The following is a 12459-nucleotide window of genomic DNA, read 5'->3' on the forward strand; positions in this document are numbered from 1 at the left end:
GAATAAATTATATATGCAGGCCATAGGATCTTTTCATGCATATATGCACAGTGTCCCTGTACATAGGGTAACCCTTTTTATTCTACTCTGCGAATGTAAATACTTAAATAAATTGTATAGTTGGTAGACAACAGAGTGGTATATTTTAGCAAACAACTGGCTTCAAAACCACAAGTAACTGCAAGCCACAACTTCAGAACAAACTGCACCTGTTCTCCTGTTCTGTTAATTGTGTGTGTATGTGTATATATATATTATAAAATCTATGTGTTTGTAGCTGAAAAAATGCATTGCAAGTGTGATGTCTGTCTTTGTTAAAAGTGAAAGGAAAAATAATACGGAGATAGGTAGAAGTCAAGCTCTAGTTTTCCTTGACTCAGGGCTCTTTTTGCTATGACCACTACCAATAGCTAAATAATGGGGAGGGAGGATGATTCTTCTGAAGTTACTGCCAGATGGACATGCATGGGCCCCATGCCATTCTTTGGCAGGTTAACACACCTGCCCTTCACACACCATTCTTGAGACTGGGGTATGTCTGTAGAGTTTGTCTTCTCCCAGCTAATGTTAGGAGCAGAGACTGGGTCACTGGTAGGGAGCTGGCCATTGCCACAATTACATAGAAGAGAGACTAGGCACGCTGAGCAGAAGACACAGTGTTTCCCTTTTTTTTTTTTTTTTTTTTTTCTTCTTCTTCAAGTCAGGTAGGTGAGATTGAAGAGCAGCGTCCTGAATGATGCGTCCAAAGCTTGTTTATTGAAGAGTGTGCATATATCCAAGCTCCTGCTCAGAGCAGCCCCAGTTGGATCCCATTGCTTGGGACTTTGTTCAGTCATGTTTGGATACCCTCAAGGACAGTGGCTCCACAGCCCCTCTGGGCACCTGTGCTGTGTCTGAGGAGCCTCACGGTGACAGTCTTTTCCTTTTGTCTAGCTGGGATTTCTCCTGGGTCTGTTGCCACTTGGAGCATCTCTAAGAAGAGTCAGTCGTCATCTTCTCTGCAGCCTCCCAGCAGTCAGCTGAAGTCACCAGTCAGGTCCACCCCTGAGCCTTCATTCTTGATGCAGACCAGAGGCAGCTTCCTCAGCCTGCCCTCACATGCCCCAGCACCTCACCATCCCAAAGGCCCTGCGCTGGGCCCTCACCACACTTATCAGTGTCTTTCCTGTACTGGGGAGACCAGAAGGGGACACAGGAGTCCAGATGCAGTCACCAAAGGGCCAAATAAGAGAGGAGGAAAGCATTTTTACTGGTTTGTTGTTTTGTTTTTTTTTTAATTGGTTTATTGGTTGGGGTTTTTGATGTTGTTTATTGCCCAGTCTTGAAAAGGACTCTCAGTGAAGCAGCTAGAAGGGACCCTAAGGGTGAAATCCAGCACTTCTTTCTGGCAGAACTGCTTCTCCAAATGCATTGGCTTTGCCTGACAAGATTTTGGTAGTGGTGGGACTGTAGGTGTTGCTTCTGATAGAAGATGCCAAAAACTGTCCCCATGTTAGACAGAGCCAATTCCAGCTGGCTCCAAGACAGATCACCACTGGCTAAAGCCAAGCCCATCAGCAGTGTTGGTAGTGCTTCTATGATAACATATTTAGGAAGCAGCTGAGAGAAGGGAGTGAGAATATGAGACAGAAACAACTCTGCAGACACCAAGGTCAGTGAAGAAGGAGAGGGAGGAGGTGCTCCAGGAGTCGGAGCAGAGATTCCTCTGCAGCCCATGGTGAAGCCCATGGTGAGGCAGGCTGTCCCCGTGCAGCCCATGGAGTTTAACGGTGGAGTAGATATCCACCTGCAGCCTGTGGAGGACCCCATGGCGAAGCAAGTGGATGCCTGAAGGAGGCTGTGACCTGTGGAGAGCCCACACTGGAGCAGGCTCCTGGCAGGACCTGTGGACCCATGGAGAGAGAAGAGCCCATGCTGGAGCAGGTTTGCAGGCAGGACTTGGGACCCTGTGGGGGACCTATACCGGAGCAGTCTGTTCCTGAAGGACTGCACTGCATGGAAGGGACCCATGCTGGAGCAGTTTGTGAAGAACTGCAGCCTGTGGGAAGGACCTACATTAGAGAAGGTCGTGGAGGACTGTCTCCCGCAGGAGGGACTCTACTCTGGAGCAGGGGAAGAGTGTGAGGAGTCCTCCCCCTGGGGAAGAAGGAACAGCAAAAACATGTGATGAACTGACCGCAACCCCCATTGCCCATCCCCCTGTACTGCTGGGGGGGAAGAGGTAGAGAAATCAGAAGTGAAGTTGAGCCTGGGAAGAAGGGATGGGGAGGTTTTTTAAGATTTGGTTTTATTACTCATTATCCTAGTCTGATTTGATTGGTAATAAATTAAATTAATTTCCCTGAGTTGAGTCTGTTTTGCCTGTGACAGTAATTGCTGAGTGATATCCCTGTCCTTATCTTGACCCATGAGCCTGTCGACATGTTTACCCCCACTATCCAGTTGAGGAGGGGGAGTGATAGAGTGGGCAGCTGGCGGCCAGCCAAGATCAAACCACCACACCAAAGTGTGAGCTGTCTCTCGAACATCTTTGCTTGATCTGTTGCTATTCATTGTGCACCACCGCAGAGGGTCTGGCTTCATTTTCAGTAGCCCCTTGGGTAGACTTCTTGTCCTCAGACTGAAAAACCCCCACCTCCAGGCCCCAAGGACCTTGGTGACCCTCTGAGAGTCTCCTCCTATCACCCTGGTGCAGCAGCCATGGAAGCCAGGCGCTCTCCTCCCCTCTCCCTTGAGGCTTGGCGTGTAATTTGGGCGTGCTGCAATTGTCTGTGTTCATCTTGCAGAATCTTTATTTAAATAATTTCTCCAGCCAGTTTAGAAATGTGTTTTTGTGTCCCAGCTCTCTGTCTCTCTCTCTGCAGTTTAAAGTCATAAGTAACCCTGCAGAGGTGCATTGTGTCCCATCACCCTGCTTCCTATTAAAAATACTAACCAGTATGACCCCTGGTGTTTATTAAACCCTGAGTTGCATCTGAGCAGTTTATCTAAAAGCCTTTTTTCTCTGCATCTACATTTTCAAGAGGAACATAACTTTCTAGGATGGATCAAAGAAACTTATATGAGTGTAAAGAACAAATCTTCTCACAGTTTAAGCTGAACTCTTGGGAGCTTTTACTGTTTCTAAGTATATAGTATATGCTTGTGTGGTCCCTGAGTTTCTACATGACCTCAGTTCTCCTTTGGTTTTCTGTTACTACCATAATAATATTTAAAAGGTGACCTTCAGAAGAAAAGAGGAAAGAGCTTTTTCTCCTTTGTTACTTTTTAACTTTATACGCGTACCCCCAAACTGTGGTTTGATGGGTAGGATTTTTATTGAGTTGGTCTTGGTGATTCCTTCCTCCCATGTGTTACATGTGTTTTTATCATCTCTGCTTTAGAAGGCCGTGTGACTAATGGCAGACAGCTTGGTAGGGTTCAGGTGCCTAAGAAATCAGGCAACAGGAAGGCAGTTGAATGGGTAATTGACTTTTGGTTTTAAAGGTGCCAGCTTTTGTTTAGCGCATGTTCTTTTCTGAACCTGACCATTTAGCACGGTTCTCCCTCCTGTACCTCTAGGTAAAATTTGAGAAAGCGTTTAAGCAATGTTTTGCAGAGAGCAAATAAAACTTCCGGTGAGAATGGGCTTTCTCTTACTGATAATTAAGTACATAAATAAGCAGAAGGGAAAACAGTCTATTCAAGATGTTCTTCATCCTTTTTAAACTAGCAAAGCATGCCAACCAAAAAGGGTCAAATGCAATTTTTTTTCCCTTTCAGGTCACCTTTAAGGGCTGCATATATCAAGATAAGGATATTTCATTCTTTTAGTAGAGAAGGAAGTAGAGAGGCAGTGGAATTAGCAAAGCTGAGGTGTGTGATGGCTTTATGTCAACCTGTGGTACTCCCCCTTTTAGTCTTCATTTGGCGCCCACTGTGGTCCTTACATAGATTACTCCAGTAGCTATAGTTTATCTACTGTATCTTGATACAAATACAACTTTCCCCTGCTGCGTGATTATTTTGAGAAAACATTGGTTCCTACCACTTACGAAGCGTTAAGGTGCTTATTTTTTCCTCTTTGGTTAGATAAAGTGAGTGATCAACAGGAGAGCATGCTGAGATAAATATGTACTTCCGGTATTTTAGGACCTCTTTTTTTAAAAATGGTGTTTCTTTCACATGGAATTGTTTGGCATGTGTTTTCAACACATGAATCCCAACCAGTAACTACTGTTTTATGTCAGTTAATACCATAGGAAATATTATACATTTGGCAAAGCAAAGAAATTCTACTGGGATTAAACAGGAATAAATGAAAGTTAATCCAGCATTTGAAGTTCCAGTTTAACTGACAGAATTAAAGGAGCACCCACATTGTTTTCTATAGCTTCCTGAAGAGGAGACATGGAAAGGGAGGTGCTGATCCCTTGTCCCTGAGATCCAGTGACAGGACGTGTGGGAATGGTTCAAAGCTGCACCAGGGGAGGCTTAGACTGGACATGAGGAAGCATTTCTTTACCAAGAGGTTGGCCTAACACTGAAACAGGCTTCCTAGAGAGGGGGGTGATGCCCCAAGCCTGTCACTGGTTAAGAGACATTTCGACAATGCACTTGATATTGTGAATGGTCAGGGAGTTGGACTAGAAGATCATTCATTGTAGGTTCCTTCCAACTGAAATATTTATTCTAGTCTAGTCTATTCTAAAGTAATCATAGAATCTTGATTAGCTGCAGTTTGACAAGGTTTGGGGTTTTTTTTTCCCTTACTTTAGGCAAAGTAGTTTAGACACTGTCTTCCTATCATAACACAGTCCTAAACCAATTAATTCTTTTCATCCTCCTTGTTATGCACTGATACTTCTGAGTCCAGACTGGATAAGGGGAATGTGGCATTGCATAGTTGAAATGACTGTGGTCGACCTCAGTCCTATGCTGTGAGATCCATAGTTAAGTTTTTTTTTTATTAGTTCAGATCCTGAAATGATGTATGGTTATTTAACCAGAGTACACATTAGGCATAGCTACAGTCATAGGTGCTGAGAGAGCAAAAGTCCCCTCTGGTTTTATTCAGCTTCGTAGTGAGACTTCAGAATCCATTGCTTTCACTTTCCTGTTCTTGAGTCGGCAAGCAGTGTGTAGCTAAGCCCAAACGTTTTTTTGCGTCTTTAGCTAGAATGCTCTGAAATCTTCGACTCAATTTTTGGAGGCTTTCTTCTGGTTCACTGACAAGTGTTTTTTGACGTCACTTTCTAAACCTTCAAGGTGTTCAAGGCTTCAGAGCTCTCACTTGTAGCCTTCACTGCCCCATGAGGCAAGACTAACTTTTCTTGATACGTCTGTTGTGATCCTGCTTGCAACAACTGTCTAGACAATTTAGGTGAAAGGGAGAAAAAGGAGGGCAAAATTTTTTGAGCTCATTTTGAGGGACATTTGGAAAGCTGCTGTGATTTTCAGTGTGAAGAAGCCTTCTGACGTTATCTGAGGCAAAAGATTGTTGAAATTCAACCAGATTTTCACAGAAGTTGCACAAAATATCTGACTGACTTTTAGATTGGTGTTGGTTCACAAATCTGCACGAAAACTGCCAGACCTGGGAACTCTGGGCCAAATAATCCTACCAGTCCATGTCCTAACCCCCTATTTTTATTTTGTGATCTGCCTGGTGGCCCCATTGCACACAGCCATCATGTCCAATGCGGGATGGGCGTAAAATGGCAGCTCATTCTTGGCTCTGAAGAGAGATGAGTTTAATACTTGTGTTTTGTCTCCTGGAGCAGTCTGCCTCTGCCTGCTGGGGTACGGAGAGTGAATGGTAGTTTCCTGTCCTAACCGTAGTCTCATTTAATGGTCTGCGCAAGTAGTTCCTAGAGTCTTGTTAGTTGTTTTTAAACCTTCTTTGAAGTATTCACACTTATGAATAATCAGTTTGAAACTTGCTGTTGTTTGAGTTTTAATACATCTAGAATACCACATTCCAAGATTGGGACTATCAGTTATTAATTCTTTGGGAATTATTGCAGTTCAGGTTGTGCAGTCTTTATTTCTGAACATGGTAGTAACACGAGCGACAAATGAAAAGTTATTTAGGATTTTTGCCTGTAGTACAGGTGTTATTCATGTCAGGTTTTATTTGACATGAAGCTAAACTGTTCTGTTAAAGGAATCGGTATATTTGTATTTGTTGAGTGGTTTATCTTTAGCCAAAATAAATATTGAGGAGAAAGACATTTTTGTAGCTAGGTATTTGAAGCATAAATAATTAATCTGCCCTGGAGGTGTGAAAGTAACAGACTTGTATAATTTCAGTAAAAAATGCAAAATTTCATTATTGGTATTTTTTCCTTATCAAAAAATTGAAATTTCACAAAGCTTCTATGAACTGCTGTGTTCTCTGTTGTAATTCTTAATAAGAGAGCAACATAGAGACACAATAAATTACTTGCAATTCTGAGGAAAGTATTTGTGTGAGCTGTTGTAATGTTTTATTTCCACTCTGGTAGATATTTCTCAGATTGTAAGGATGGTTTCCTTGGCAGCCTCACCTAAGGGAGTCTAGCAAGTCTCATGCAAATAAAAGCACCTTCAGAATAATTGTTTCATTTCTCTTTCTCTCTCTCCTTTTTTTGTGAGATTTATTTACCTCAAGGGTTGTAAGTCGTCAGGCTTTCAATCTATACCCTTCTATACCTGTGATATATAAATTTTTGCCTTGGCTTGGGATATACTTAGTAAATAAATACCAGCATTACTATCCAACAAGTAATTTTTCACATTTATTTAGCCATGGTAGCGCGGTGTTAGTCGAATGATAATTAATCATTCAGAGATTCTCCTTTTTTCTGAAAGCATGAATGCTTTAAAAGGAAGCAAGGAAGAGGGTTTTCTTTCTCCTAAGATTTTGTTCCATAGTCCCTACTTTATTACTTTAAAATAAATAAAGATAGAAAAACATGTATTTCAGGGAAGTCCAAATACTGTTTTATTACCGTGTGCGACAGGAGTGTTTACATGGGGTTGCTTCAAATCCGATTGCAGCCTTGTGTAGGGCATTGCACAGTGTCAAAGATTTAAGCTAAATTTACACCAGAGAGTGTTTATTGCTACTCTTCTGTAGATGCAGCTTGCACTGACGAGAGAGTGCATAAACTTTGCTGGGAAGCATACTTTTTTGTCATCATAGTTGCATCTAAACTAACATCTTTTGCTGTTAGTTTAAAAAGGGGAGGGGGAATACGCATCAGTGTTTCCCAAATGCTTTTAGAGGGGGTTAAGCCTTCATCCTTATCTTGGAAAAACTTGGCTATGGAGCAATGGAAGGCAGGACAGTACGGGATCTGGAGGGTCTCCATCAAACAGGGGAGTTGAAAGGAGAATGAAACCCAGGGGTTTGGCCTGCTGTCCTCAGGGACACTTGGGCACCAGTTAAACCTGGGGACAAAACGGTATTCTGCTTACACGCCACTGCTTTGTGGCTTTGGATTTTGGGGTTTCATCTCTGGAAGAGAGAAACTTCCCTGGCAGTACTGATGAATGAGCTGGTAAATCAAGCTTTTGCCCGTGAAAGAAGGTAAGTTGGTAAATGTGCAAATAAACACTTCTGCAAATGTGTAGAAGTTTAGCAAATAAATATGGCAATATTTCCTTTTAGGAGATTTTTATCTGTTAAGTTTTACTGTAATTAGTTTATTATGTCAACAAAATCTTGAAATGGAACTGCTTTTAAACATGGATTTTCTTTTTTTAGCACTGGTTGGACCATTCAAAATTCATTAAGAAGCAAATAAAAAGTAAGTACCTTGTCTCTGCCTGTTTATTTTGTTACTTCCTTAAGAATTTGAACTTAGAGTATTTGAATGTGAGTGTGCATGTTTAAATACGGCCTTTAATGGAATAAATATTTATTCATTATTTATTCAGCTAATTGGCTGACTATATTATGTCTAAATGCAAGAGCACTTATAAGCAATAGACCAGCCTTCAGTAGCCCTCGTTAAATATGTGCTGTTTGTCTGAGGCAGAGTATGTTGCCAGGTAATTTCAGTCTGATCTGTGAAATCAGGTTGCCTGGACACAGGTCACGGTTTCTGTCACTGCTTCTGATCCAGAACAGATTTTGTGGGTTTTTTTCAAAGGGTAAATGGAAAATATTTCATTGTGTAACAGTTAACCTCTTGTTTTGTAGAAATAAAACTAGCAGAAATACCTGCTGTTTCATCAAAGAGGGAGTTTTGGGTGGAGGGGTTGGGTTTGGCCACTGAGTTTTTTGTAGAAATTGGCTGAGGCAGTCAGGTTGCCCCTGGCTCTCTAATAATCTGGTTGCAGGCTTGCGTACAGTATAGCATCGGCACTAACGTGTTTTGTTAATGTACTGCAGTTGGCCACAGCCATAGGCCAACTGATAATACCGCTTCTGAGAGGTTAAAATACAGCGTTTTGCAAGGAAATTGTTGACCCCCTTGGAGGACCTCACAGAGATGGGTCTTGATTGTTTCAGTGGTGCTTTGCCTTTCTTTCTGAGAAGTATCCAAATGTCTAGGCAATTTTTGTAAATGGCGGAGTTCTTTTTCAAAGGCCTTTAGGACAGTTCGCTTTCACCCCACGATGTGTGGGTGTTGGTCTGCTAGAATAGATGGTAAAGATAGCTGCTATGGGTAAGGTTTTGGTGGTTGCCCTTTCTCCTCACCGTTTCATCACATCACAGACTGCTTTACCGTAAGTGACTAAGTGATTTGCCGGTGTGCTTTCCTTTTCTTGATCTGTCTTAAAATGTGGAAAATCAACGATTCTGTAACACCTTCAACCAGTTCAGTTGCACTGTTTTGTCTGTGTTTAATCTGTGAAGGGCCTGTTTTAAAAAGAAATGGGTCAAGCCCTGCCCTGAAGAGCGCCGAAGAGGGAAGCAATTTGATGAGGGTTGTAAAGGCCTGTCGCACAACAGAATACTTTTCTTTACCTTGCATTCAGCGGGTGCTTTGAGAAGAGTTCCTCTTTCATGATGGATGTTGCTCACTGCTCTTTTTTTTTCCCCAGCAGTGGGCAGGTAAGAGTCATTATCTCGCTGATGCAGACCTTACCAGTGGTGCCGAATTTTTAGCCTAGGGTACTATAACCTGTCTCCTAGAAGATATCATTGGAGGTGACATCAAAACTCTAATTATTGGAGTTTTGGCTGCACGTCGTTTAGTAGAATGGATTATTAATAGACGCATATATACTGCATTGATGTGATGTTACAGAATACCTTAGAAAGGTGTGAAAGAGTCATTTTTCTGCACTTAATATACCAGCAGGGTGTTGATCTGAAAGATGAGGCAGATAAGGATGCATTGGTCACCGTCTCATGGTTGCTGCTTAACGTGGTACATAGAGAGTCAGACCTAGCGTTCACCTTCTGGCATTAGAAAACAACCGTTCTTGCAACTCCACTTTGTGGAATTTGTTAGCTTTCTGTGTTCATGGGTGCCTTCCAGAGTCCTGTCCTGCACTTTTCACCGTATCTATCTTACCTTTTCTCATTCAGGTGTATCAGTTGGAAGCTGATCTATTGGGTGGGGTGGGGGTTAGAGTTGTGTTTCCGCCTGGTAACAAGCAGCATCTCCCTTCCATCTCCCCTGGCTCCCTGTAACAGGAAGCGTTCCAGGAACTTGCTGTCATTCACAGTGTGCTGCGGGACACACATCTTTGAACAAAAATGTGTTTGCCAAATGGACTGTTGCTTAATTGATCTAATGATTAGAGTGTCATAAAGTATGATAATCATCTATATTTTTTTTATTGCATGCTTTTTTACATTTAAAACCGTAAATATTTGCTGCTTTGAAGAATTTGAAAAGCATACTTCATTTTGGGTTTCTTGGGTTGTGGGGTGGTGGCTGTTGTTCTGCCTTAGCAGAACCACAACTAGTATAAACATTTTTTATTTTTTTTTCCCCCATTTAAAATCTCTGCATATACAGTTGGACCTCCGTACACGTTGCATTTTCGAATTAAGTACTATTCATCAGAACCGAACAACCTTCATGAGGAGTTTACGAGGTAAGAACTATGTATGATTAACTCGTTGACTGGTAGAGGGGTAAATAAGACATCTAAGGTACATGAGGGTAGGGGAAGCAGGTGATTTGACCTTTCTTACTGAGAGGTCATTTTGTCTGACTTCTTAAGTGTTTTCCTACTATCAGAGAAACACCATCTTTTTTATTTGCTGCCAGAAACCGTTCATGGGCCTCTCCAAGTGTTTTAGTCTGTTGGAGGTGCTGTCTCCTGGTGCTTTGAAGGTAGCAGAGACAGGCAGGGTTGGGTGGGGAGAGCTGCAGCTGGGGGACAGCTGCACTTCGCACCAGTGACAGCTGCCATACCTCCGAGAGGATTTTCCGTCGTGTCCTGCTAAAATGCCAGTGCTCTGCTTCGTCCCCCTTGCTCTGAGACTTGAGAGTGATTTAATGATGGTACAAAAGCTACAGAATTTTGGGAATAGGCAGCTTGAGTTCCTGGTGAACAGTTGGTTGATTGAATCTCTTCCACTTCCCCACAAGTTCTCTGTGGTGCAAAAGGTGTAAAGACCGCATTGTGTAAAGTCACCTCAGAATACCTGGAGGTCTTTTGTTTCGGTCTGGTGGGCTGCTTGCTGGGCTGTGAGGAACCTTGCTGGGTTCGTAGCACCCTAGTGTGATCTAGAGGATATTCTGAGAATTGGGAAAGGAGCAGCTAGAGGAAAAACGTCTACTTACCTTTTGTATCAGCCAACTTTGTGTCTTCTTTGTACAGTAATCATCTATCTTAATGTTATTTTATCTATTTTTGTTCTGTTTCTCGTGGTAGGCCACTTTCTATGTCTTCTAATTTGCTTGGCAGTAATCAGTGTACTTCCAATCAGCGTAAGGTGTTTAAAGATTGTTGATTGTTGTAGTTCACGTGCATGTGATGTTTACATTAAACTTATGCCTGCAGGCATATGTTTACTTTCTCCTTTCATATCTGCCGCTTTGACCATGTTTTGGTTTTTTTTTTCACTACCTAAGACAAGATCAAAGAGCTAATTGTCACCACCTTATGAGACTGACACGGAGTCTTTAATATCCATCATGAATTTAGTGCAGCAGTGTTAATTCAATAAAAGGGCATATTCCTATACAACATATAATTAGCCTATAGAACTCTCTCCCACTTTTGTAATTGTATACAAGATCTTAGAGAATCCAGAAACCTGGATGATTTGGGGGTGTCTTTACTGAGAAAATGCAGTTAAATTAGTAGGAATAGTATACGTTTTCTGACAATTGATATAAGTCTTCATACATCAGGGTGCATGTCTGACAAATATTACATTTCCCCTGGGGTCAAATTATTCCATTACTGTCTACCGCAAGATTTCTTGCTTCGTCCTCTGAAGCATATGATCCTGGTCGCTGTGAGATGTGTGTTTCTGAGCTATGTGATCATTGCTGTGATCGAGTAAGACATTCCCTCAAAAAGTATTAACCTCTGATGCTTTGTGGTCTAATTATTGCTGAAAGGTGGCATTTCAGAAGACTATTTTAATTAGAAAAACACTTTAGTCAGCGAAATTTTCAGTGTTATGAACAATTTTTTTTTAATTATAAGCTTGACAGAAAACCACTGTGAAACTATGGAAGGAAAATGAAAATGAGCTGGAAATTGATTTTACAGTGAACAAACAGTTGCATTTTTCTTTTTTGCTGGGGAAAGTAATTTTGAATGTTGCTGTGTTTTTTAAGAGTCTTTATACTGGCTAGGTTGTATTTTCCATGTAGCGTGTTGAGTAAAAAGTGAAGATTAGCAACCATATACTCAGAATTATTCCAAGTGGAAATGGAATGGGAGTAAGAGGAGGGAGAAAAATGATCTTTAGTAATAACCATGAGCTGGGCTGGTTGGGGGTGAAGGGGGCTGTTGAGAATTCCTTGTGGAGACCTGTTTCTAGTGAAGCTGTAAACATCACATTCCTATAATTAGCCCAGTAATGGGCTGAAACCCTTCACCTGCCCAGTGGCTTTTGGAAGACATCTTCTGTCACTTTCATGGGACCCGATTAGTTAGTTTAGTTCGAAAAACAACAGAGGAATGTGTCTCTATGTGTGTGTTGTGGAGAATTTTCTAAGGTATTTTGCTGATTTGGGGGACATCAGCAACGGAGATGCCGATGCTCTTGTCAGTCTGCCTGCAGAAAAGGAACAAGAGTAAGGCAACGCCAACCAGAGCAGAGCTGCAGCGCTGCACAGGCCGGCTGACACTGACAGAAACATTGCGCCGTTTTTTCTTGCAAATTTAGAAGAGTTCATGGGATTGTGAATCATCGGGGGAAAACAATAAGATCAGGAAATATACTTGTCTACCCTTAATCTATGCACACAAATACCCAGGTTTGATTGGCAAGTCAGGTATTAGCCAAGCATGTGAATCAGAGATGCGACACAAAGCTAAAATGGATAAATCTGATTCTGCCTCATTGTA

General features: G+C 41.9%; 1 protein-coding gene across 3 annotated transcripts in view; it reads left to right on the forward strand.

Annotated features, from left to right (window-relative positions):
• EPB41L4B (erythrocyte membrane protein band 4.1 like 4B) overlaps positions 1-12459 on the forward strand; it is a 180049-nt gene that overhangs the window by 61082 nt on the left and 106508 nt on the right. For all 3 annotated transcript variants that reach the window (XM_054192140.1, XM_054192141.1, XM_054192142.1), the window contains exons 3-4: positions 7730-7772; positions 9942-10020. In XM_054192140.1, the coding sequence (XP_054048115.1) occupies positions 7730-7772; positions 9942-10020 (122 nt within the window). The remainder of the gene's footprint in view (positions 1-7729; positions 7773-9941; positions 10021-12459) is intronic.

Source organism: Rissa tridactyla, chromosome 2 (assembly GCF_028500815.1).
Source record: "Rissa tridactyla isolate bRisTri1 chromosome 2, bRisTri1.patW.cur.20221130, whole genome shotgun sequence".
NCBI classification, from domain to species: Eukaryota; Metazoa; Chordata; class Aves; order Charadriiformes; family Laridae; genus Rissa; species Rissa tridactyla.